The sequence below is a fragment of the Belonocnema kinseyi genome, chromosome 9 (assembly GCF_010883055.1).
Source record: "Belonocnema kinseyi isolate 2016_QV_RU_SX_M_011 chromosome 9, B_treatae_v1, whole genome shotgun sequence".
Taxonomy (NCBI): Eukaryota; Metazoa; Arthropoda; class Insecta; order Hymenoptera; family Cynipidae; genus Belonocnema; species Belonocnema kinseyi.
In genome coordinates, this window is record NC_046665.1 from 61,074,823 (window position 1) to 61,098,818 (window position 23,996).

The window sequence follows — 23,996 nt, forward strand, 5'->3', positions numbered from 1 at the left end:
GTTCATTGTCAATTTCATTCATTTATGGTAAAATTTCTTTACTAATCACTGTCAATTTACAAGAAACGTGTAATTTTCCCAGAAAAATAACAGGAAAAAGTTACAGAACGAAATGTAATTTTCAGCAATATTTTTTACAGTGCAGTCTGCAACTAATCAGGTATTCAACAACAATAAGTGAGAGATTTTCGAGAACTTCATTCGATAAATTTTATTGAATAGGAAACTTCTTTCCCATAATATTTTTTGTACAAATTGATCATAGATAAAATAAGTAAAGTTTCAAAATATGACATAAAAGTTTCAAAAGATTAATCGCAGTTGCGAAAAGAAAAGGGACGGGTTTAGTTTTTAAAGTTCGAAATATCGAAAGTGATGTTGTTAATTTTCTAAATTCTTTGGCTATTTTACTTTCTTTTCACTAGGCGCTGGTGCCAAACTTTGTTGAATCTTTGGTAGGACTTCAGTGAAAATAATAGTTCCAGTGAAGACTAGAATTGTTCCGACCCAGTGGTAAATGGTGAACGAATTCTTGAAGTAAAGTATGGAAAATATAAGGGATACAAATTTACGTAATGTCACTACCAACGTGACTGTCAAAGAAGTACATTCTGTTGTCAAAACGTAGACCGATCCTATGCACATGTATCTGAAAAATTGGTGAAGGAACAATTTCACTGGATAGGCAATTATTTACATAAATGTAAATAAACTGTAATAATCAATAATTTTTTTTTCAATCGCTGTAAATTACCAAATTTGTAATAATAGTGAACTTGTTTATAATTTATTCTTATTTGTTTAATTTACTTATACTTAGTAATAAATATTAATAATAAATAATGTGAATACATTAAATTAATTTTAAATCACATCAAATTCCTAACATTTCAAGTAAAAATATCACACGTTCAACTATAAAAGATCAACTTTCAACCAAAAATGGAATATTTAAATTTTCGACCATCAAAAGATGAATTCTCAACGAGAAATGTAATAATTGATATTTCAAACAAAAAAGATTTTAACTTGAAATTAAAAACAGTTGAATTTAACCAAAAAATACAAATTTTCAACTAAAAAGGATTTTACGGTCAAGAGAGAAAAAAAAAATTTGTTTAAAAACTTTTGAATTTTCTAACAAAAATTCATTTTCAACCAAGGAAATTAATTTTCTATCAAATAGGACACATTAGTAACCAAGAAAATTAATTTTTAACCAAAAAGGACGATTTTTCAACTGAATAGTTGAATCAAGAAGAATCATTTTCTACCAACAAAGACAATTGTTGAAGAAAATAGTTCAAATTGTGACCAAATAGGTGAGATTTTAACTAAATAAACACAATAAAAAAGTGCATTTTAAAAAAAGGAACTCATTTTTCAACCAAGTAGTTGAATTTTCATTCGAGAAAGGAATTCTCAGCGAAAAATGTAACAATTGATATTTCCACCAAAAAATACTTTAATCTTAAATCAAAAGCATTCGAATTTCACCCGAAAACAAGAATTTGTAACGAAATAATTTAATCTTGAAGCAAAACCGATTAATTTTCAACATTACAGTTGCATTTTTCTTGCTTAAAAATGCAACTGTTACGTTGAAAATTAATCGATTTTGGTTAAAGATTAAACTATTTCGTTGAAAATTCTTGAATCTCAACTTCAGAAATGAAATAATTAATTTTCAGTTAAAAATTATTTTTCTATCAAAAGTGAATTTGCAATAAATTATTTAAATTTTCAACTATGGAGATGAATTTTCAATTAAAATGATCAATCATTATACCAAAAAAATTAATTTTTAAAATCAGAGTTTAACTTTCAACCAAGTAGTGGAATTTTCAAATAAAAAAGATAAACTTCAACCAAAAATGTAATTGTTGATATTTCGAGCAAAAAGGATTTTCATTTGAGATAAAAAAAAAACAGTTCAATTCAACTGGAGAAGACGAATTCTCAATTAAAAAATATTTTTCAGTTAATATAAAAAGAAAAATGTCAACCAAATTGTTCAATTTGCAAGCAAAAATATTAATTTTCACCCAAGATTAATTTTCTTCCAAAAAGGTCGAACTTTCACAGAAATGCACGAATTTTCAACCAAATAGTTGAATATATAACTAAAAAAAGATAAATTTTTAACCAAAAACAGAATAGTTAATATTCAGGTAAAAAATCTAATTAAAAAAAAACTACGATTTCTCAACTAAATGGTTATATCTATTATTATAAAGTTTCTTTTACCGATAAAAAGCATTGTTATTTAATTTTATATATTAAAATTTTTTAAAAAGTCTAGCACGTTCCGGTAGAAAATCAACGACTTTAAAAATCTTATAAATTTCCCCGAAATCCTATAAATTTTTGAAAAATAATTTCAAATACTTTGAGAAATGTATAATTTTTCTAAATCCGTTATGATCAATTTAAAAAAATTGAAAGCCCATGAAATCTCGTACAAATTATTTTATATGATTTGAAATGCTTGATAATTTTTTAATCTTGTTGAAATTACTTATGATTCTTAAAGTCTCATTGCAATATTTCACAATTCCCAGAAATATACTTTAGGGTCTTTGGAAATATCTTGAAATCTCTTAAAATCTTTCGAAACTACTTGAAACCTTTAGAATCTATAAAAAATCCTGCAAAATCGCTTTGAAAATCTGTGAAATCCCTTGTAAATTTTTAAAATACTTTGAAATTTCTAAAAATTATTTTAAATCCATTGAAACTTTTAACATGTATGTGATTGCCCTAAAATATTTTAAAATCCATTAAATATGCTTTCAAGCCTTTAATATTTCTCGAATTCCCTTTGAACGTTCTTAAATTGAAAAAAGTTCATAGATATTATGTGAAAGTCCTTTGAAATTTCAAGAAATGCCATTAAATCTGTTAAATTCACTTGAGTTATTTCGAAATATTTGGGAAATACTTACATAATTTTTAACCTTATTTAATGAAATTAAGTTTTATTCTCTTATTGAAGTAAATAATTTAATATCCGCATTTGCAACCAAATTTAAACATTTCGCCACCATAAATATAAAAAATTGAATTAAAAGTTGCAAAAAAAAATTGAAAGTTAGAAGCGGATTTCATTTTAAATTTTCAAATTTATTAAATGAAATTTTAAGTCATTCAAACCCCAATCAGGATTTTAACAATAATGATTGCGAAATTTGCAAAACTTTTCATTGAACCAAATTTTTTTGAATATAAAAGGATACTGCGTAATCACATTTCCAATTAAATATCCGACTAATTTAGGCACTTCTACGCCAATCAGAGGCAAAGCTATGGGAGAAGATGCAACTGCTATATTCCAATGTTGCCATATATTTGGCCCCAAAGTCAGGAAAAACGGCAAAGGCAGTAAATGCTGAAATGAGACAAAATTATTATCAATTTAAAACTGAAATTTCTTTTCAAGACTAAATTAGTCTTTAAATATAACTCTTTAATAGTAAAAAACATATTTACTGTATAAAAGAGAGCTTCCTTCGGATGCTTTCCATATCGTTTGTACAAAACTTCCTGGTAAAGTCCCATTCTTGCACTAATGAAAAGTGCAAACGTCAATAACAAAATTCCTAATGTCCACCAGAAGAAATCGTCCCATGGTGTCGTCGGTTTTACATTAATAGTTTGTGTAGATTTAATTTCTTGACCACTGACTATTGTACATAAAGTGATTCCCGCAGAAATCATAAAAACTGATAGATATTTGCTAAATGAATAAGTCTTCCTTAAAATGATAATGCCCATTATCATGTTTGCTATCAGAGAACCCTGAAAATAAATTATGGTAAAATTAGAATAGATGAAAATTTATGATTGCCGTTCAGAACAATATAATACATGTAAGTAAAAAAATAATTACGGCTCTAAAAATCATGTGAAGAGGCATTGGTACGTTAAAATCAAATGCATAATTATTGCAAACGCTAGAAAGGAAAAACATGACTACTAAAATTGTGTAGTCTTTGAGTCCTATTCTGGGTTTTACTGTTCCACATTTTGAAGTGAATAGAAATCCTTCTATGGCTATAAACAAGAATTGGAGAAAAGTGATAAGGTTCCCGCTTCCTGGGTCTTCCCTGAAAAATTGTTTATTCATAAAGGTTTTACATTAAAAATAATTTTTTAATAAATTGCGGATATCCAGCTAAAATCGTCAAATTTCGAACATTTTTTAATCTTTAATTGTTATAAATAGTAAGGCTTTTAAGGGTCACTCAAAAACGACGTCTTACTATCAGGGCGTGGGTGTTAGCATGAATCATAAATGGAAAATATAAATGTGAATACAAATGTTTAGAAATTCTCGAAAGACTGACAATTAGTGATTTTATTTTACAAGTAAAGCACTTAAATGCGGACTTCACACTGTTTCGCCTATTCCCCTCCTTTCTCCTTTTTTGAAAAGTTTTATTATTATTATTATATTATTATTATAATTTTGGTTCAGAATTCATCTCCTTTGGTTGAAAATTCTAATATTTCGTTGAAAATTTAATCAATTTGTTGAAATTTCGTTTCTTAGTTGAAAATTAATTTCTTCAACTGAACATTCATCTAACCTATTTTTTGCTGAAAATTGACAGTTTTTAGTTGAAATTCAACAATTTAGTTGAAAAATCAACTATTTTCTAGACATAATATCCTTTTTGGACGAATTTATTTGTTTTTCATAAAAAAAAATTAGTTGGAATAGCAGCTATTATATTTTTCATTGAAAATTCATCATTTTGATTGAAATTAAATGTATTTTGTTCTAAAGTCGATTTTTTAGATGGAAAAATAATCTTCTTGCTTGAAGATTCAGCTACTTAATTTTAAATTTTTGGAAAGTTGAAATAATTTCTAAACAATTCGTTTTATTAGTTAAAGATCCATCAATTTTGTAGAAAATTTAATTATTTTGTTGAAAATTCGTCTTTTTGGTTTGAAAATGATATTATTCTCGTGGACAAATCACCGGTTTGGTTAAAAATTAACTTTCTAGTTGATAATTCACATGTTTGGGTTGAAAATTTTCACGGTGTTATAGAAAATTCGCCTTTTTGGTTTGAAAATTCAACAATTAAGTGGCAATTTTTTTCTCTCATGACTAAAAACATTTTTCTGGTTGGAAAATGCAAGCTCTGTGTTGCAAATTAATCTATTTTGGTTCAGGATTCAACTATTTTGCTGCAAATTTGTTTTTTTTTTAGTTGAATTGATCTGTTTTTTATTTAAAATAACAATTTTTTTTGTTAAAATATCTACTATAACATTTTTTGTTCAGAATTCATCTTATTTTTGGTTAAACTCAGGTGTTTTTTATTTAAAGTTATTATATTCTTTACGTTAAAATATCAATTACAATGTTTTTTGTTGAGAATTAAAATTTTTTATTGAAAATTCAACTACGTGATTGAAAGTTGAACTTCTTTGTTAAGAATTAATTTTTTTGTCGAACATTCATCATTTTATCTGAAAATACAATTATTTTATGCAAATTTGATCATTTTCTTTAAAAATTCAGCTATTTTGTTAAAACTTTAATTGCTTTGTTGAACTATCGTCTTTTAAGACAGAACATTCCTTCTTCTGGCTAGAAAATTCAACTGTTTTCTCAAAAATTTGAAGTTTGAAAGTTGAAGTTTAGTCTTCTTTGTTTAAAAATTTGACCACTGGTTAAAAATTCTTCATTTTGGCTGGAAAACCTCATTTTTTCGCTGAAAATTCATTGCGTTTGATAGAACATTAATCTTTTTTGGTTGAAAATTGAACTATTTTGTTGAAAACGCTATATATTTCGACCTGAAATCTTAAAGAGTTTCGTATATTGATTTCAATATGATACCTATAAATTAATTTTCTTTAAAATAATTTATTCTTCTATTATTTCCCTTAACAAAATAATAAAAGTTCTTTCTTTTGTTAGAGTAGTTTATGCCCTGAAGACTGTTAAAATACTATGTTTTTTGTTTTGTTGTAGGCATTTATAAAGTTAAATTAAAGAAGGAAAATTGATTCATAAAGAGGAGTGAAACGTGACGAAAAAAAGGAGGGGTGGAAAACGTTTTTTAAATAGCGTAACGTACTTTTTTAACGGCTCCTTTAATTATTTAATAAAAGTTTTAATTTAAAATAATTTACTCAATAAGGTATTCATTTTGAGGTTTATATAAATTTCAAGAATCTAAAAGAGAGGCTACAGAGATAATTTTATTGATCTCGACATAATAGCTTGGAACTGATAAAATTATGAATAAACGGACCATTGAATGGAATAATTAATAAAACAGTGGGCTTCTTGTGTATTAAAAAATCTGCCTTAGAGGTCATCCAACTACGTTGCCAATTTTTGACTATGTTGACTTCCCCCAAAGTAACGTAGCCCAAAATTCTATCAAAACGTATGAAACAAGGTTATTTTTCACGAAAAAATGTAATAATGAAGGAATAAATTCTTTCGAATAAAATTAATGCAAATACCGTATTGAATGCAATAAGAAGCATTTTAAAGTTCTAACATTTCAAGTCAAAATATATATTGAATTTTCAACAAATAAAATTAATTTTCTAACCAAAGACAAATTTTCATCAAAATATATGAATTTGCTACCTACTAGTTGAATTTTCAACTTGAAAAAGATCAATTTCTAACCAAAAATGGGATGGTGTAATTTACAAATAAAAAAAAAAAATTTTATGAAAAAAGATGGATATTCAACAAAAATAAATTTTGAATCCAAGGTGAATCTTACAAAAATATCCATTTTTAAGAAACTGGTTTAACCCATTAACGCTCTGCAAAAAAAAACGATTAAAAAAAAAAATACATTAATTTTCAACAAAATTGTTAGATTTTAAAGCCACATGGACGAATAATCCACAAAAAAGATGAACTTTCAACACAAAAATATGATTTTCTACTAAAAGAATGTCACTTTTGAATAAACATAGATTAATTTTTTTAATAGTTAAATTTAAACAAAGCAAATGAATCTTCAACAACAAAGTGGATCTCCAATCGAAAAATTTAATTTAATTTTTGACCAAAAAACGACTTTTTAAGAAAATACATGAATTTGCAACAGAAATGATGAAAATTTTTAACTAAGGAGCTAAATCTTAAAAATATGAATTTTTAAGAAAGTGGTTAAAATTTCAACCGAGTAGTTAAATTTTTAACTAAAAAAGATTAATTTTTAACTAAATAGTTACATTTTCCACCAAAAAATGAATATTTCTGCAGAAGATTAATGTTCTAACAGAAACAGAATTTTTCAACAAAGTATGTATATTTTCAACAAAACTGTTGAATTTTAGAGCTAAAAAGACGAGTTGTTCACAAAAGGGTTGTATTTTCAATCCGAAAATATAATATTTTAAAAACAAAAATTGTTGAATCCTCAAACAAACGAGATTAATTTAACTCCAAATAGCTGTATTTTTAGACCAAAAGGATGAATTTTCCACCAAGAAGATTAATTCTCAACCAAAAGACACGAATTTTTTAACGAAATAGGTGAATTTTCAACGAGAATAGATCAATTTTTTAATCAAAAATGGAATAATAACACTCTTCGTTGAATAAAACAAGCCTTAACAACAAAAACAAAACAAATATTCCACAAAGCAGATAGAGTTTCAACTAAAATGATGAAGCAGTTAAATTTCATTAGGGCGCAAGTTAGGGCGCGCGACTGTTGGTTCTCACGCTTCGGGCTCGATATTGTATTTACCTCGCGCTACGCGCTCGATCTTTCTGCATAGGCTTTTTAAAACTAAAGGTAAAAGTATCGACAATAGGAATTTGATGATTGTGAATTCTCTTTTGTTAAAGCTCCTTCGGCTTTAACGAACACATTTTCATCACGTATCTCATGCTTCACACTCGAGTTTATCCCTGAAATTGTTATATTATTCCCATAAATGTATATTATTATAATTCGTAACTTGCATTGGTATTAAAACAGACGAAGTTTCATTGTCCCGTTTAAAGAAAAATGCGCATTATTTTACAAAAATTTTATTATTTTTCAACTTCTAAATTATATATATATATATATATATATATAGGATTTTCCATTATTTTTCATGCTGTCAAAATTTAATTTTTGATTTATCAAGACAATTTAAAAAGTTGTTATGATAATCTTCTAGGGCATTTAGAAATCAAAACTTTTTCTTATTTTGCCATTTTTACATATCGCCCGTTAATTGTCTTAAAAGGTTCATTTTCGTGTGTTTTTTGGAATTTTGTAAATGCTACAACTCTAATAATTTTTATTTTTATGGAAAAAGTCATCAGATAAATTGCTCACTTTTTGAATTTTTTATCCATAATGACTAACGAACTTGGCCTTTAGTTTAGGACACTAAAAGAATGTATCAGAAACCAATCTAATATTTATTATTTTATTTATTTATTATTTTTTCAAAAGTTATCGTGTTGACAGACAGACAGACCTTTTGACAAAAACTAGGGAGGTCCAATTTTATAAAAATCTAATACCTTCTCTGATGAGAATGTAAACATGATTTATTTGTCATGAATAATTTCTTTATATTTCTGTTTTTAGTTTTAATCATAAAAAATAGCATCAAAAACATGAAAAGTTAAATTTTTTGAAACCCCGCACACGAGACGAAAAAGAAATTAGAAGACAAAAGTTATGGTAAGAATGTGCCCACGCAGCGAAATATGAATTTTTAACAAAGTAGTTCCACTTTCAACCAAGTAGTGGACTTTCTCCACAAAAAATATGACTTTTTAAGAAAGTATAGTTCCATTTAAAAAAAAATAATAAAAAATCTGAACCAAATACTAAAGATAAAGGGTATTCTTCTTAAAAAGATAAAAAAATAAGTATTCTTTAAAATTTATCATCAGGAAACGTACTAAATGTTATCAAAGTTCGTAACGTAGTTTATCGACATTAACGGTTCCATTATATGAAATCAAGCTTCCAAGCAAATAAAGTTAATTAATTAATGTATGAATTAATATTATATAAACTTAAAAATATAGGGAAATAACTTCTTTTTTTATTTGTTATAGAATTTGGTTCTATTGAGTTCAAAAATATAAATTTTTAAAGATTAATTTAGCATCTGAATTATTAAAATAAAATTTGATAATGAAGTGCAATGCAGGTACAAAACATGTTTATCATCAGCTCATAACGTAATATAATATTGACAGATATAATGTAAATAAAACTCCAAATTCTTCTAATTAAAATTGTAATACACTGCATAAAAAATAATTTAGAACAATAATTTAGTATTCTAATTAAATTTAAGTAAACACCAATAAATTTTAAATGTCACTATCTGGTATAATATTACATAGTAGTCACAAAATTGTTGACGTGTCAGGTAATGCAAATTATAACAGAAAACACGAATCATTAAATGATTATTTATCATCTCCCACTAGCACAAAATTAAATATATGAAATAATAATTTTTAAAAACGTTAAAATAGGCTAGAGAAATAATTTGTATCACTATTTTTGGTGTTGTAGGGCATAAACAAAGCAACGGAATAGAATTTCAACATTTGAAAGAGAGGTTAGAAATGTATAATTGTCATAATTAAGATAAGAAAAATATTACTTACTTGACAAGAAGCTCAAGAAATATAACGTTTGTACAACAGCCTAGAAAAACTAGACAAATTGCGATTAGAGCCTTCATTTTCCTTTCTTTTAATAAAAAATACCGTCAACGAGAACTTAACCTGTAATGCACAGGTGCAAAGTTTAAAACGTTCACAATCCGGAGCACTTTATGACACATTTGAATACGTTTCACGTGATGCACATACTGAAGTGCTGGTATACTTTGAATTTCATTAAAGATAAGAAATTCTTGAGCATTGTCATTCAGATATATACTGTAAATGTGTAAATCCGATTTGAAGATTACATCACGGATATTTAAACTACTTGTTTCACCTTGAAACTGGCCTTAGATGAGCCTAGAATCTCTTATTTTTCATCGATTTCATTTCAGTTCAGTATTTTATATGCGGAATTAAATTTTAAAATAACAAATTTTCAACGTTGAAATAAAAAGTTGGAAAAATTGATCTTTCTTTTCACAAAATATCACTTGCAAAATTAATACTTTTGTTCTTCAGATTATTTCTCGAAATCCAGGATCTTTTTACCGCCCATACCTTATTGAATTAATATCTCTTAATTTTTGAGAAAAGTAATCTTAAATTGAATCTCCTTCTTACAAAGTTTTCCTTTCTTTGACGAACATAATATTTACTCTCGGAAAGAGCCGGAACTGGTCGAGAGCAACCGACTATTTTGGCGCCAAGTTTGAATGACACTCGCATCAGCCAAACTCGGCCCTAGCAGATAAATCCACTCAAAAGTCATGTTAAAATATATATATAATATGAGCGTTAATATTAACATGAATAATTATCTAATTAATTCCCCTCTATTCACCCTTTTTTTATTTAGCACCTAAATACGAAAGGAATTATTGAAACCCAAAAAGATAATTCAACTATTTTTCTTTGGAAGTTCATTATTATTGGTCGAAAATTTAATTAGGCTGAGTTTTAATGCTCGGACAGTCCGTACGTTGATATGCATTAATCACTGACATCATTTTGTGGAAATATAAACAAATTTGTTATAAAGCCATCCTTTTTGTTGAAAACTTAACTGTTTTGTTTGAAAATTTCTGCTTTGGGTTTAAAATTCAACAACTTGGGTAGATAATACAACTTTTTTTTACCAAAATAAATTAATTTTCAACCAAAAAAGCTTAATCGTTAGAAATAGTTGATTCATAGTTACGATTGAATTTTAAACTAAAAACAATTCTTCAGTTAAGCAATAAAAAATTTAACTAAATTGTTAAACTGTCAATAAAAAAAACGCATTTTATATTTAAAAAACAGTCAAATTTTCTACCTAAACATATGAATTTTCAACGAAAATGTTAATTTTCAACCGAATACTTTCAATGTACAACCCAATAGTTCAGTTTTCAACCAAATATACGCATTTATTATCAGGAAGATTAATTTTCTACCAAAAAAGAAAAAAGTTCAACAAACAAGTTACATTTTCGACGAAAGAGATACATTTTTAATTTATACGATGAATCTTTAACTGTAATAGTTGAATTGTCGGTCAAAAAAATTAATTTTATAGCAAATAAAAAAGAATGCAACAAAATATTTACACTTTAAAACTAAAAAAGAAAATTTCATTCTATATGATGAACCTTCAGCTGAAATAATTAAATTGATAGTAAAAAATGTAATTTCTATTTTTTTAAACGAATTTGTAAACGAAATTTTCAACATTTTCAACTAAAATTATGAAAATCCTCCAACAAAAAATGAATTTCCAACAAAATGGTTCAAATTTTAATCAAATAGTCGAATCTTCAGACAAAGAATATGAATGAACAAAAAAAATGTAATAAATAAAATTGTGACCAAAAAATATAAAGTCTCAACGAAGAATGTAATAGTTGATACTTCAACAAACTCATATTTTTATTTTAAATCATAAATAGTTGAATTCATTCATAAAGACGAGTTTTTATTAAAATGGTTGCATTTCTAACCACAAAATATTATTAAGTTTCTACCACAAGAGATGAATTTTCAAACAAAAAACATTTGTTGCATCAATCAAAAACTATGAATGCTTAGCCAAAAATATAATAATAAGCCATGGGAACAAAGAGAATGAAGTTTCAACGAGAAAAAGCATTTTTCATATATTTTTAATTTTCCCGCTTTAGTGCTTAAAACTTATTGAAACCTTTGAAATTGAAAGTTTGGAACGTTACGTCATGTCTGCCTCTGTCAATTTCAACATTTCTTTTTCAGATTATTTCTCAAAATTGAGGATGATTTTCGTGTCCAAATCTTGTGGAATTTATATCTCTTAATTTAAATGTAACTTCAATCCTGGAAGTATCAATATTACATTTTAATGAGGTATTTTCACTGCAACCATCACCTGACTTCACTTTGTTAAAAGCTGAGGAGAAAACAATGGATCAAATGCATGGAACAAAACTTTATTTCTGTAATATCTTTGTAATTAATAATAATTACTATCATTTTATTATTTCATTAAATAGTAATTAAAAAATAAAAACTATTTTTCAAATACACATATATAGAAAAAATTAGCTTTTACGAAAATATTAGCAAAATAGGGCAAAAATGAACTGAATCCCATGCATTTGTTCCTCTGTTGTCACCTCAGCAATGTACGAAGTGAAGTTAGCTGTTGATTAAAGTGAAAATGCATAATATAAATTGAAATTGGAAATTGTTCGAAATTTTGAATTTCTCGCTAGTTCAGTAGAGAGCCGCCAGAGGCAACCTGTAGTTTTGATTTGGCGGCTAGGAAACAACAGTTTTATGAAATCAGTTCGGTGATCCGTTTTATTAAAAAAGCCGGGTTTAGTACAAATTTTAATGACTGAATGACTTACGACTAATTTCGGTTACATGACTTTCCTTAAATTTATGCTTAATTACGGCTTATGAAACACATTTCGAAGTAGAAAATACAAGTGTGAGTGACACGCAAGTGATGAGGATAAAACTAACCTAGAATTTCCTGTCAATAACAAATAATTCAATGAACGTAGAATTCGGGCATTAGATTAATAAATCGTGTAGATCGTGAGAAAAATTGTAGTGTGATATAATGAGAAAATTACAAATTTTCAAGTGAATTTTGGTGATTCTTTCTCAAATTTGGATTATCAAGATGCCAAGAACGCCGATTTAGCAGAGGCTGTTTCATGATTCTTCTAAAAGTAAGTAAGTACCGAGCCAATTTTATTTTTTAATCGATCATGAAATCATTATTAACTATTATTAACTAATAACAAAATTTATAATTGATGTAATTTACAATGATTTTCAGTTTTTCACATTATTTGGAGTTTGTAACTGCGCCAGAAAATAGGCAACCGACTTACCCTAATACATTTTTATTTACATGTTTATGTTTTGTTCGATAATCTACTGTTATAAATGTTTATCAAGTAATTTACACTTATTTACAATGTTCTGACTCCAATATAGGAAATTAAATACATTTCTTCATTTTGAAGTTTTAAAATATGTTGTATAATATACAAAAATTTAGAACAATTTTCAAATTTTTCATATAAGGCTTTGGAATCAAGCTTTAGCCTCAAAATTTAATTGCCTCGTTTTACTTAATCAGTCAATAAATATTAGCATTAAATATTTTTTCAATAGTAAGCGGTAATACCATTCCAAAATTTAATTTACCGCAAAAATGATTAAATTAAACATTTCCCCCCTCTGTTTACACTAGGATAGTCCGAAAATTCTACTTTCGATTTTTCAATTGTTTAAACAAAATATTTCTACCAGTAAATCCTGAAAAGTTACTATTTTTCGTGATAAATAATATATTTGATGAATTTAAAAAAAATTCTTATGCAACATATTTTCCAATTGTTTAAATAATTTCCTTTTGTACATTTTTTTCAGAAAATTATGAAAATTTAGTGTTTTCTGAAATTAATGCCACAATTAACGAATGTTAAGAGTAATATTTTTTTTTAATATTTGAAACTTATTCAAAAAATTCTGATTCTATAATAATAATAATTCCAGAAAGTAGTACATCGTTAAAATATATAGAGGAACAAATTTTAAAAATCCCAAGTGTTATTCACAAAATATATTACTCTCAAGATTCGTTAATTGTGTCATTAATTCAAAAGATAATAAATTTTCATGAATTATAGAGACAACAATTGTCTGAATAATTAAAAAACAAGTTAAAAGAGAAACATTAATCTTGACATTCATCAAGTGAATCATTTATCACAAAAATAATAAATTTTCACGATTTGCATGGGAAACAAAATTGCTTTAACGAATAATAATTGTTCAGAGGTGACTAGACTTTAATTTAAAAAAAGTTAATAACAAGTACTTCTTTTTTCCATTATTTCGAAAACCTTTTCCTATTTTTTACAGCTATACATTTTGACTTCTCTAGTATATGCTCATTTCTATTTAAGAAAGTTGTACTGTTTGGTATTTAAAAATTATTTCATTGTAGTATTTATTTAGTAAAATAAGGCGTTTAGATTTTGAGTTTAGATATGCAGTCCAGCAACTCTAAATAACATAGTTTTACATACCAAATGTCTTAGAAATACAAATTTTTGATATAAAAAAAGAGAAAACATTTGTATCAGTAGAGTTATCGTTTAGTTAGGTAACTCTTAGATTATGGTTGATGAAAGACTGAACCTACTTACTAAACTTATTTCACTTAGCTAAATAATGCTTAATAATGCAATATTAAAATTACCTTTGCTGGGTATTTACATTTTAATTTTAATATTGCTGCAGCCTTATTTTATTTAAAATGTCAGAGCTATGCAGAAAGTGCTTTATAGTAAGTAATTGAATTAATAAAGATTTAGGCCAGAAAAAAAATTATTTGTAAACAAAATTATAAATTAAAGATAATTAATTATCGACTGATTAAAAATATTTTTTTGAATTGAATTATCGACACTTTCTGCTCAGCTCTGGCGCCGATAAGGTTTTGCAATCAAAGCCGATCGACCGATAATGTACTTGGTACATAAACAGCACTTTTTTCAAGTAACCATAAATGAATTAACAGTCTTTTTTAAATATTCTATCCGAATAGGCCGCTAGGTTGAGATTTTCTTTTTTAATCTACAATCCGATTTTCCCCAGTCTTAAATAATGCTTAATCAGTATTTGGTTTGATACAGTACCATTGCTTTCCAATAAGATAAAAATATGTTAAAATTAAGGAAGCATGTAATAAATTTTGAAAACTTAATTTAGCCTTTTCAGTTTGAAAGATTGCAGGATGTCTAGTAGATCCGAAAATTGAAAAAAACCCCAGAATTTTTTTTAGAATCTTGTTCTATTTTATTTTCTTATTGTTATTTAATCGAGAATTAGGGATAGGAAAATCTGAAGGTTTTAAGGCATTTGCTTCAAATGATTCGAAGGCATTTTTAAAATTATTTACTTATTATTAATTATTATTAATCATTATTAACTATTATTTTATTTAATTATTTTAATTATTTCAATAAAGTCTAATTTAATAGAAATTTTAAAAAGCTGCACCATATAAAAAGAAATCTTTAAATTGGTCGGGGAAAAAATTCGATCGGGAAAAAACTGAGAATTTCAAATTGCCTGATCACTAGACACCCTAATATAGAATCTGGGAAGGAATTCCAATTTGGACTCCCTGAAGTTTTAGTTTTTTTTTTCTTTCAAATAGAATTATTTCTTAAGAGTTAAATACTTCTTTACTCGTATATAATAACAAATTGACTCGAATAGATTTTTATCAGCATCAGCATGCCAGTCGTTTGCAGATTTTTTTTAGCAAGCTTTTCGTGGTTTAATTCTGATCGGAATTCCACCAGCGTTATCAAGAACAAGATTTGATATGAACCTGAGTTGATCCTCCGTTTGTATTGATTGAATTTCGTAGGCTCTGAGAATTGCCAGCATTGTGACTTTGACTTCCATTTGCGCAAATTTCCATCCAATGCAATTTCTTGATCCTGCACTGAAAGGAATGTATGTGAATGGGGGTGGTTTTGGCTTGTCAGGCAGGAAGCGTTCCGGCATGTAGACCTCCGGTTGAGGAAAATATCGTGGATCGCGATGAAGCAAATACGAATGTACTAAAACTGTTGTACCTGCCGGAATAACCTGTTCAGCTGAAATAGAACATTCTTATAAGTTTTACAAGTTCTTAAATTTCAACCAGAAATTAAAAAAAAGAGTTTATGTAACGAAATATATTATGTTTCTTAGAGAAAATCAGGAGACACTTGTTGTTCCGACAAGAAAAAAAAATTTCCACGAAGTTTGAGTATTGGAATTTTACTTCTATTGCAAAAAAAAATTTCCTCAAAATTCTAAAGTTTTTAGGGTAGCTGATAGAGCGGGAAACGTGGAATTTCTGAGACCTGGAAAAACCGGAAAAATGACAGTAAATTTATTTTTTGATCGGGTATTTTACAAATTTTTAGAATAAAAGACTATTCATTCCCTTGAAATATATCACATGATTTGATGCAATGCGTAATTTCAAAATCTTTTACTTTAAAAATTTTCCATTTTAGGTCTTTATTTTTAAGATTACATTTTCGATTTAAAAGAATTTCAAATGCAGTTTTTAAATAGGAAGCCTTGATTCTTTAAAATTTCAGAGTACTCAATTAAAACTTTGAACGTTGCAATTTTAATTGTTCCATTTGAAAAATTTCAATTTGTAAGTGAAAGTGTCGAATTTTGATATATAAATAACAATTGAATTATTATTAATTTTAAACGACTTAGCATTAAAATAATTAAACTTTCAATCTGAAAAGTGTTCAGTGTAACAAAAAATATTAATCGTTTAATTTTTCATGTTTCAAATTTTGTATTTTGCAGAATAACGTCATTTAATTAAAAATTGATAATAGAACAGTGTTAAAAGCATAGATTTTATGAGTGTAAATTATTGAGTGTTTAAATTTAAAACCTTTAAGTTATAAGTTTTTAAATTTTCAATCTTAAAAGATCAAGTTGTGGGTGTTTTAATTTGCAGTTCAGGTGTCTTTTACCTAAAAATTTTTTTAAATAGAGCTCTGAAAGCTTGAACTTTCTAATTTCAATGACCGTGAAAATTTTTTGTGAACCTGGAAAAAGCGGGGAATGCCTGGGAATCGTTTTCCTCAATTAAAACGGCCACCCTGTTCTTGATCTATTTCCAAATCCTTTGCAAATTTTGAAAAAAAAATTAAACATGAACAATGTGACGACTTGTTTGAAAATATAAATATATAGTGTGTGTGTGTTTTTTTTGGTGTGAAAATCTACTTTTTATATGTTCAAATAAGTCGCCAGCACATTGTTAATTTAAAACTTTTTCGGCGGATTTTGAAATTAGAAGGTGAAATTCACCATGATCCGAAAAGAAAATTGGAATATCTGAATTGTATAAAAAATTATAGAATTTTAAAGAAAAATGGCTGTGTTTATTTTTTTAAAGAGACGTTAAAATTTAGATACTCGTAACTATATGGAAACAGCTTTATTGAAAAATACGCGAAGCCTAATTTTCTCTGAAAAACAACGATAAAAGTATAAAGCAATTTTTTCAAATATAAATGTTCTTTTATTTTAAATTACAAAGAGAACTTTTTTTATAGTCCTGAATTTTGTTCGACTTATTTATAACAAATGGAACAATAAAATAAAACGAACGAATTTGAAAAACTAGATGTTATCAAATAATTTTGGGGTAATTATTATAATATTTTTTCACCTCTTCTATCTGAAATACTAACATAAAAAATTGAAATACTTACATAATTTGAAAGGACTGTTAATTTGCCGTGCTATTAAAGGAGCAACTGGATAAAGCCTCCAACTTTCCTTCAGGCAGACATCTAACCAGACTAGTTTTGAAAGCAAGTCGATTGTAAGTTCTGCGGAGCCAACTACGTTTTCGTATTCTTCAATAATTAATTTCTGAAATAAATGAAGAAAAATTAAATTATTAATATGTGAAGAAAAAATGTTAAGAGAGGCTGTTAAATTCTACTGTTTATTATGGATTGTAAACTAAATTAAAAATCTTTAGGAAAGTATTTTCTTTTAAGGTTGTTGTCGTGCTAAAAATCAGACCTCTGAAAAAAACGTTGCCATTATTTTAAGATTAAAAATAATATTACTGATGATGTTACTTCAAATCAAAAACATGATTAAAAAAAAAAAGTTTTAAACGCACAAGAAACATTTATTTTACATTTTTTTATAACTGAATTTTTTCGTCCTATCGTTTCTTATCAGTTTTTGAGGAATAGTTCAATTTAATTAAATATTGGTTTATTTGTTCGGGATAAACAATCCCTACGACTCTACTGTTTTCAATTTGGTAATTTGTAATGAATGATAATCTCAAAAAACCAATTTATGATTTGTTAAACTTCAAACATTTTTAAACAATTGGTAGGAAGGGACAGTAAGAAAAAATTCATTTACAAAATCTAAAATCTATAAAAAATAATTTTTTTTTCATAAGACGTTATTGATCATATCATTTTAATTCAAATGAAGTATTATTTACCTGATATTCAGGCTTTCTTCCCAAAGCATAAAGAAGCCAGGAAACACTAGTGGCTATTGTATCGTGCCCAGCAAACATAAAAGTATTAACTTCTTCACGCAAATCTTCGTCTGATAATTTTGCTCCATTATGATTCATGTCCAATAACAAGTCCAACAAAGCTTGAGTTCTTCTAGGTTTTTCGTTGAAATTTCCGTCGACTTTTAAGGACCATTCAATTTTCCTTTCGAAAATCACCTGGAATTATCGTTAAAAGGCTACTGTTAAAATCAATACCTTTCAACAAATAAATCATTGATTGTTTTAAGTCAATAATAAGTTCTCTAAAACTGAAAGAATATTTTAAAAAAATTCTTTGCTAAATTGATCCTTTTGAAGAGGTAATTTTAGCTCCTTTGAATATTGAAAAAACCTTGAGGAACTTTTCGAGTTTTTTTTTGCACTGACCTTGTCTACAAAACTGTGAATTATGTTGATCAAGCGAGCCTGTTCCTTTCCCCAAGAAGTCATGTTAAAAATGGGGTCCAATTTTATCCAAATGTTTGTGAACCTCATCTGCATAAGTGTCTGCAATCTAAGACATTTTTTTCAATTCTGCTTCTTGCAGAATGATAATGATAAGTTTTGTTATTTGTGTTTTTTTTTTTAATTACCTTTCAACAGCCAAGACGTATTCATTTTTTCGATTCGTTTGTGCATTGATTGGATATCCCATAGCAGTATCTGTAAAAAATATTTTAAATTAAACAAAAATTTAGTTTTAATTTAAAATTAAATAATTATTATCTACCAAAATAATGGAATGTTAAACTTGATCGTTCCTCACTTCAAATTGTTATTTTTGACAGAAACAAAAATATTTTATTGACTTGGAAATTGACAAAGCATTTATTAAAAATATATTTAAAGTATTTCTTAAAAATTGAAAATTAACAGTTCAATGAAATCTTTGAAAAAGATGAATCCTAATTTTTTGAAGCCACCTGAAGAATTTTTGAAATCCACAGATTCTTTTGGAAGTTTCGTATTACGAGAAAATCCTCTTTGGAATCGTGGTAATGAAGAAAATGTCAGTACTTCTTATCAAGTTTAAAAAACAAAGAAAAATAATGAGCATTTTTAAATATTAAAGGATTTAAAAAGATCTTTTATTCAATCTATTTTTTTAACTGGAAATTATTTTAGGAATTTTCCCTAAAAATGAAACAGTACAATTCTATCTCAAAGGCGCTGATCTCAGCTGTATCACGAAATAAAAAAAAGAAGACTTTTTCAAAATATCCAACTATGGTCGGCATTTACACTTACTGAAAAATATTCTAATTAATATAATTATATATAAATTAATAATAAATTATTCAGGTAAAAACATCAGCTTTATTGTACGAAATAACAGACAGAACTAATCGATTGGCTCAGCCAAGGCTTCGTTTATATTCAGATGAAAAAAATCCTCAGAGAACAGAAGTTAAAAGCAATCACATTCCTGAAGCAACTCCCCGAGTAATTGAACTCTCTCGGCCAAGAATAATTTTTAAACTGATTTCGCAACCTAAATGTAATGTTTCTCCGCGAGCCTTGACAGCTGTTGGTTCGTTTTTAATGTTTTCTTGGAAATATATTTATTTACCTGGTAGGCACAGTATTAAAAATTACGACAAGAAATTAGAGACGGTTCTTATAATTATACACATTTTTATATTAAAAATAGCTACACAGAGGATAATTGAACTTTCGAAACCTAAAAAAACACGCAATTCGAGCTTGCATCGGAATAAGAGGCAAAATCATCATACCCCTTGTAGTGCTAGGATTGAATATCTTTCGAAACCAAGACTTTTTCATCAAAAAATGAAAAGAAAATCAGCCAAAGGACAAAAGTCTTATTTTCAAAAAAAGTAAAATTATATGCAAATAATAATATTATTACTTGGAGTGTCTTTGAAGTTTGTTGTTCTAAACTCTAAATAATAATTTGATTTTTAAGATTATTATTTAATTCCTTAAGATATAAATATTCGTTCATTCTCTAGAAATAAAAAGAGGAATTTGAAGAAGAAGTCACGACATAATACGTATTCGAAAAGTTGCAACAAGTATACTAAATTAGGACGACAAAATAAAAAGAGAAAACGATTCCTCAAAGCCTCGGGCTCGAGCAGATCAGTGATTATATTCCCAAGTTTCGAGCAATGTAACCATTGTCCCGAATCTCGAGGACGTCAGTGTAAAAAAGGACAAAAAGAAAATTAACTTGGGTAAAAAGAATAAAGGAGAATCCTGTAACGACATTAAGTAACAGTGATCATCGTGTCTCTATTAAAACATGAGAAGAAGAAAGTATATTTATCCCAACTTTCGGATATTTCAACAACTATAAATAATATTTTAATTATTCAAATAATGAAATAAAAAAATCGAATAGTTTATATTGTAGAATACTTACTGCAAATAACATCGAGGGCTGCCCGTTTTGTGTAAGGGACGATGTCAAAAGCAGCTTTTCCAACTTCATCTTGTAAGCAATAGGTCAGAACGTTAACTTCTTTGATTGCCACTTTAAGGTACTCTTTCAAAAGCTCGTTGTGAAATGTTGGCGATAGCAATTTTCTTCTAGCATGCCACTTGACACCTGAAAACAAAAAACCGAAATCAAATTAAAAAGTAACAGGTATCACAGTCCGTCCCCTTTTTTGCCTTATCCTCTTTTTTCATCTTTTCCCCAATTATATTCAACAAATCCCCTAAAATACCTAAATAAGAAAATATTTATTCAATTTTCCCCTTAAGGCCATGTGACGAGTGGGTCACGTGACCAGATTCCTACCTTAAGTACGCTTTTTTATTTCCTAACTTATTTTCACCCAACTTTCAAACTTTCAAAAAACTTCTTCCATAATTACTAAATTTGACAACCAGACCCAACGTTCATAGTGCTTCTTATTTATTATCCTAAATTTTCAATAGTTTATATTTAGCAACCCAAAAAACATCAATTTCTAACAAAAAAGTTGATTTTGAATCATATATTTGAATTTTCAACCAAATTGTTAAATGTTCAAGCCAAAAAGACGGATTTTCTACAAACAAGTTTAATTTTTAGCCGGAAAATATAAATTCTCAAAAAAGTTTATTTTCAACAAATCATTCAAATTATATACCAGAAAGAATAATTTCTTGCCAAGAAAGATTTTTCAGTGAAGAGAAAAAAAAATTCAACATAATTGTTGAATTTTTCAGCCAACAAGACGAATTTTTAACAAAACAGTTAAATTTTCCACAAAATATTTTAAGTAAAAATAAAATCAACCAAAAAAGATTATTTTATTTTAAATAAAAGAGAGTTGAATTAAACCAAGAAAGACGAGTTTCTAAGAAAATAGGTATATTTTCAGCAAACTATATAGGTACATTTTCAGTCACAGAAATTAATTTTCAATTTATATGATAAATCTTCAACAAACAGAAAAAATGATTGTTTAAAAAAGTAGTTCGACTTTTAAAAGTGCTGAAGTGTTCAACGCAGATTTTTCAAAGCTAGCTGAAAAAAAAGTTTAATACAAAAATGGCCAGAAAACTTGAGGGCACTTTCGATCAATATTCCCGAGATTCTCATACGATATAAAAAGTTGTTAATAATAATCAATGAAATACCCTTTGAATTTCCTTTTTTTTTGGAAAAAATATTCCCTTCTTTACTTAAAAGTGAACTATGGAATCGCTGCGATCACTGAATGACTGATAGGATACGAATTTTCTACAAACATTTCCTCTTACTAAAATTTATCTATAAGTTATTTTCTATCCTCTTTTTGTATACTTAATGCGGAAACAGCAAAATAACCTTTATCGTGATAAACAAATCCACAGTTTGCACTGTGCTAAATATAAACTTGTCGGTTCAATGCTGACAAAAATTTTGTATTTCCAGCCGATACTTGGCCATAAAAAAGTAAAATAATGATCTGTTGATTCAGAATATTGTTTGCTCCTTAGATAGCCTTGTATCGTCTGATCGTGGATTTTTGATGGAAAACAAGTCTTGGCGCGTTCATGCATTCGTTTCCTTTATCCATAAAACTATTATGATAATAATGCGTTAACGAGATTTAGCCTCGTGGTATGCAAGTATCAATAGGCCAACTAAATATGATTCTTGACTAGGAAAACTATCCATTATCACACGTGTGCTTTTTTTAAATACACGTCTCTTACTCATAAATTGTTCAACGCTTTTTTACAATATTGCGGGATTATTCTTGAATCCGATATGAATGATTGCTTCTTGATAAAAAGGCAAGGATTTTAAAACGTTCCGTTTCGACTTAAAAAAGTAAGTCAATTAAAATATTTGTCAGTTTCAGAGGTATGAGAATTTTATGAAATAAAAAGTATTTAAAATAATGAATTCAGAAGGTTGAAAAATAATCTTATATAGCCGGAAAAAGCGGAAATTAACCGAGAATGAATATTCGAGACGGAAATACATTTAAATATATAGAACATGTAAATTTTGAAAGGTTTTAAAAGAATTCAAAATCTATTCTGAAAAATTAACTTAGATGGAAATTTTCAAAAAGTTGTAAAAAATACTTAAAATTGTCGAAAAAAAATCATGAAGATCTTTTAATTTTGAAAGATTTTTCAAAATTTTAAAAATAATTCACGTGACTAAATTCCTACCATACCGACAATTTTTTTATTTCCCAACTTATTTTCACACGAAGCGACATACCTAGTTGAAAATTTGCAGTAATAAATAAGAACAGCAGACCCACCTTTCTTAGTGCTTTTCATTTATTATCCCAAATGTTCAACTCGATTTGGCACTTTGTGTGAAAATAAGTTGGGAAATACAAAAAGTGTCGGTAAGGTAGGAATCTGGACACGTGACCCAATCAGTACATGGCCTTAAGAGGATAAAAACGTTTGATTAAGATTCATGGGGAAACTTCGTTCGATTTTTTTTCAACTTGTAAAGATTTCAAATAATTTTTAAGAAAAAATAGAATTTGGAAGTTTTCGAACAAAAAATTATAATTTTTTGGTATTAGCGATTAATTATTGATTAATTATCGACAAAATTAAATTGAGGTGTCTGAAATTCTTTATGTATATTCACCTCACATTGTTACATTTTCATCTAGGAATTGTCTCCAATTCTCTAGGATAATTTGTGCTTTAGCTTTTTCTGCGCATAATTTTACTCGGTTTCGGGTGCTGGTTATTACTTGAGAACATGTGTTAATAGCACAGTTAATAGTATGTCATTCAAATTTTTTGCTCAGATATCCAAACCGCAAAAAAATCAGATTATAATATCATTGACATCATGATGGACGAAGGACGATTATCTTAGATTGATATCTTTCTGCCAGTCAGTCTAAGAAAATATAAGTACATTCGAGAGGGTAATTATATTTCTTTAATAACAAATTTGAGTAGACTAAAGGAAATGTCTAATCAGTGTCATAATTACACTGGGAAATCGGAAAATGGAAGGAAATTTGTCGATACTAGGAAATGACGGTGAATTTATTATTTTTGATCGGAAATTCGAATAAAAATTTTTTATTACAATTTTTAATTCAAAAACTTTAAAAATAACCAGTTTTTTTTGTTTGAAAAATTATAAATATTCTAAATTGAAACGTTAGAAATTGAATAACGTGAAATTAATATGCTCGAAATTATATAATTTCAATTTGTAAAGGACCTTAAGGGGGTCTTCTACCTTGTTGGTTCAAAAAATTCGATTTTTTTTTTTGTTCATTTTCCAACCCAGAAAGTGTCAGGAATATATCTTTAAAGGTA

At 27.2% G+C, this 23,996-nt stretch overlaps 3 protein-coding genes across 5 annotated transcripts in view; 1 reads left to right on the plus strand and 2 right to left on the minus strand.

Moving 5' to 3' along the window:
• Positions 1–335: 335 nt before the first annotated feature.
• Positions 336–10,265, minus strand: LOC117180189 (UDP-xylose and UDP-N-acetylglucosamine transporter). The gene is made up of 5 exons (XM_033372559.1): positions 9,629–10,265; positions 3,890–4,106; positions 3,490–3,798; positions 3,237–3,388; positions 336–649 (listed from the first exon to the last, which is right to left on the minus strand). Exons 1-5 carry the CDS (start codon positions 9,703–9,705, stop codon positions 403–405), a joined length of 1,002 nt encoding a protein of 333 aa, XP_033228450.1. The 5' UTR covers positions 9,706–10,265; the 3' UTR covers positions 336–402.
• A 3,303-nt stretch (positions 10,266–13,568) lies between these two features.
• LOC117180788 (cytochrome P450 4c3-like) overlaps positions 13,569–23,996 on the minus strand; it is a 20,015-nt gene continuing 9,587 nt past the window's right edge. The window contains exons 3-8 of the mRNA XM_033373289.1: positions 20,629–20,814; positions 18,836–18,905; positions 18,630–18,756; positions 18,183–18,419; positions 17,422–17,584; positions 13,569–15,780 (exon numbers count right to left, since the gene is read on the minus strand). Of these exons, the coding sequence (XP_033229180.1) occupies positions 15,437–15,780; positions 17,422–17,584; positions 18,183–18,419; positions 18,630–18,756; positions 18,836–18,905; positions 20,629–20,814 (1,127 nt within the window). The 3' untranslated portion in view covers positions 13,569–15,436. The remainder of the gene's footprint in view (positions 15,781–17,421; positions 17,585–18,182; positions 18,420–18,629; positions 18,757–18,835; positions 18,906–20,628; positions 20,815–23,996) is intronic.
• On the plus strand, positions 19,078–20,488 carry LOC117180792. Of its 3 annotated transcripts, none has more exons than XM_033373294.1 (5): positions 19,078–19,251; positions 19,368–19,472; positions 19,545–19,815; positions 19,894–20,080; positions 20,216–20,488. In XM_033373294.1, exons 1-5 carry the CDS (start codon positions 19,123–19,125, stop codon positions 20,433–20,435), a joined length of 912 nt encoding a protein of 303 aa, XP_033229185.1. In that variant the 5' UTR covers positions 19,078–19,122; the 3' UTR covers positions 20,436–20,488. The 3 variants fall into 3 exon arrangements, with proteins under 3 accessions (XP_033229185.1, XP_033229186.1, XP_033229187.1); XM_033373295.1 differs by having other exon boundaries at positions 19,545–19,773; XM_033373296.1 differs by having other exon boundaries at positions 19,078–19,237.

What these genes read in the sequence shown, in the direction of transcription:
- LOC117180189 (XM_033372559.1), bottom strand. Translation starts at nt 9,705, where the DNA reads ATGAAGGCTCTAATCGCAATTTGTCTAGTTTTTCTAGGCTGTTGTACA. An exon ending in TTCACATGATTTTTAGAGCC is followed by an intron (nt 3,799 to 3,889) that starts GTAATTATTTTT and finishes ATTTATTTTCAG; the next exon opens with GGTTCTCTGATAGCAAACAT. An exon ending in ATTGGAAATGTGATTACGCA is followed by an intron (nt 650 to 3,236) that starts GTATCCTTTTAT and finishes CCAATTTTTCAG; the next exon opens with ATACATGTGCATAGGATCGG.
- LOC117180792 (XM_033373294.1), top strand. Translation starts at nt 19,123, where the DNA reads ATGAAATCTTTGAAAAAGATGAATCCTAATTTTTTGAAGCCACCTGAA. An exon ending in GAAATATATTTATTTACCTG is followed by an intron (nt 19,816 to 19,893) that starts GTAGGCACAGTA and finishes TATTAAAAATAG; the next exon opens with CTACACAGAGGATAATTGAA. An exon ending in AAGTCTTATTTTCAAAAAAA is followed by an intron (nt 20,081 to 20,215) that starts GTAAAATTATAT and finishes TTCATTCTCTAG; the next exon opens with AAATAAAAAGAGGAATTTGA.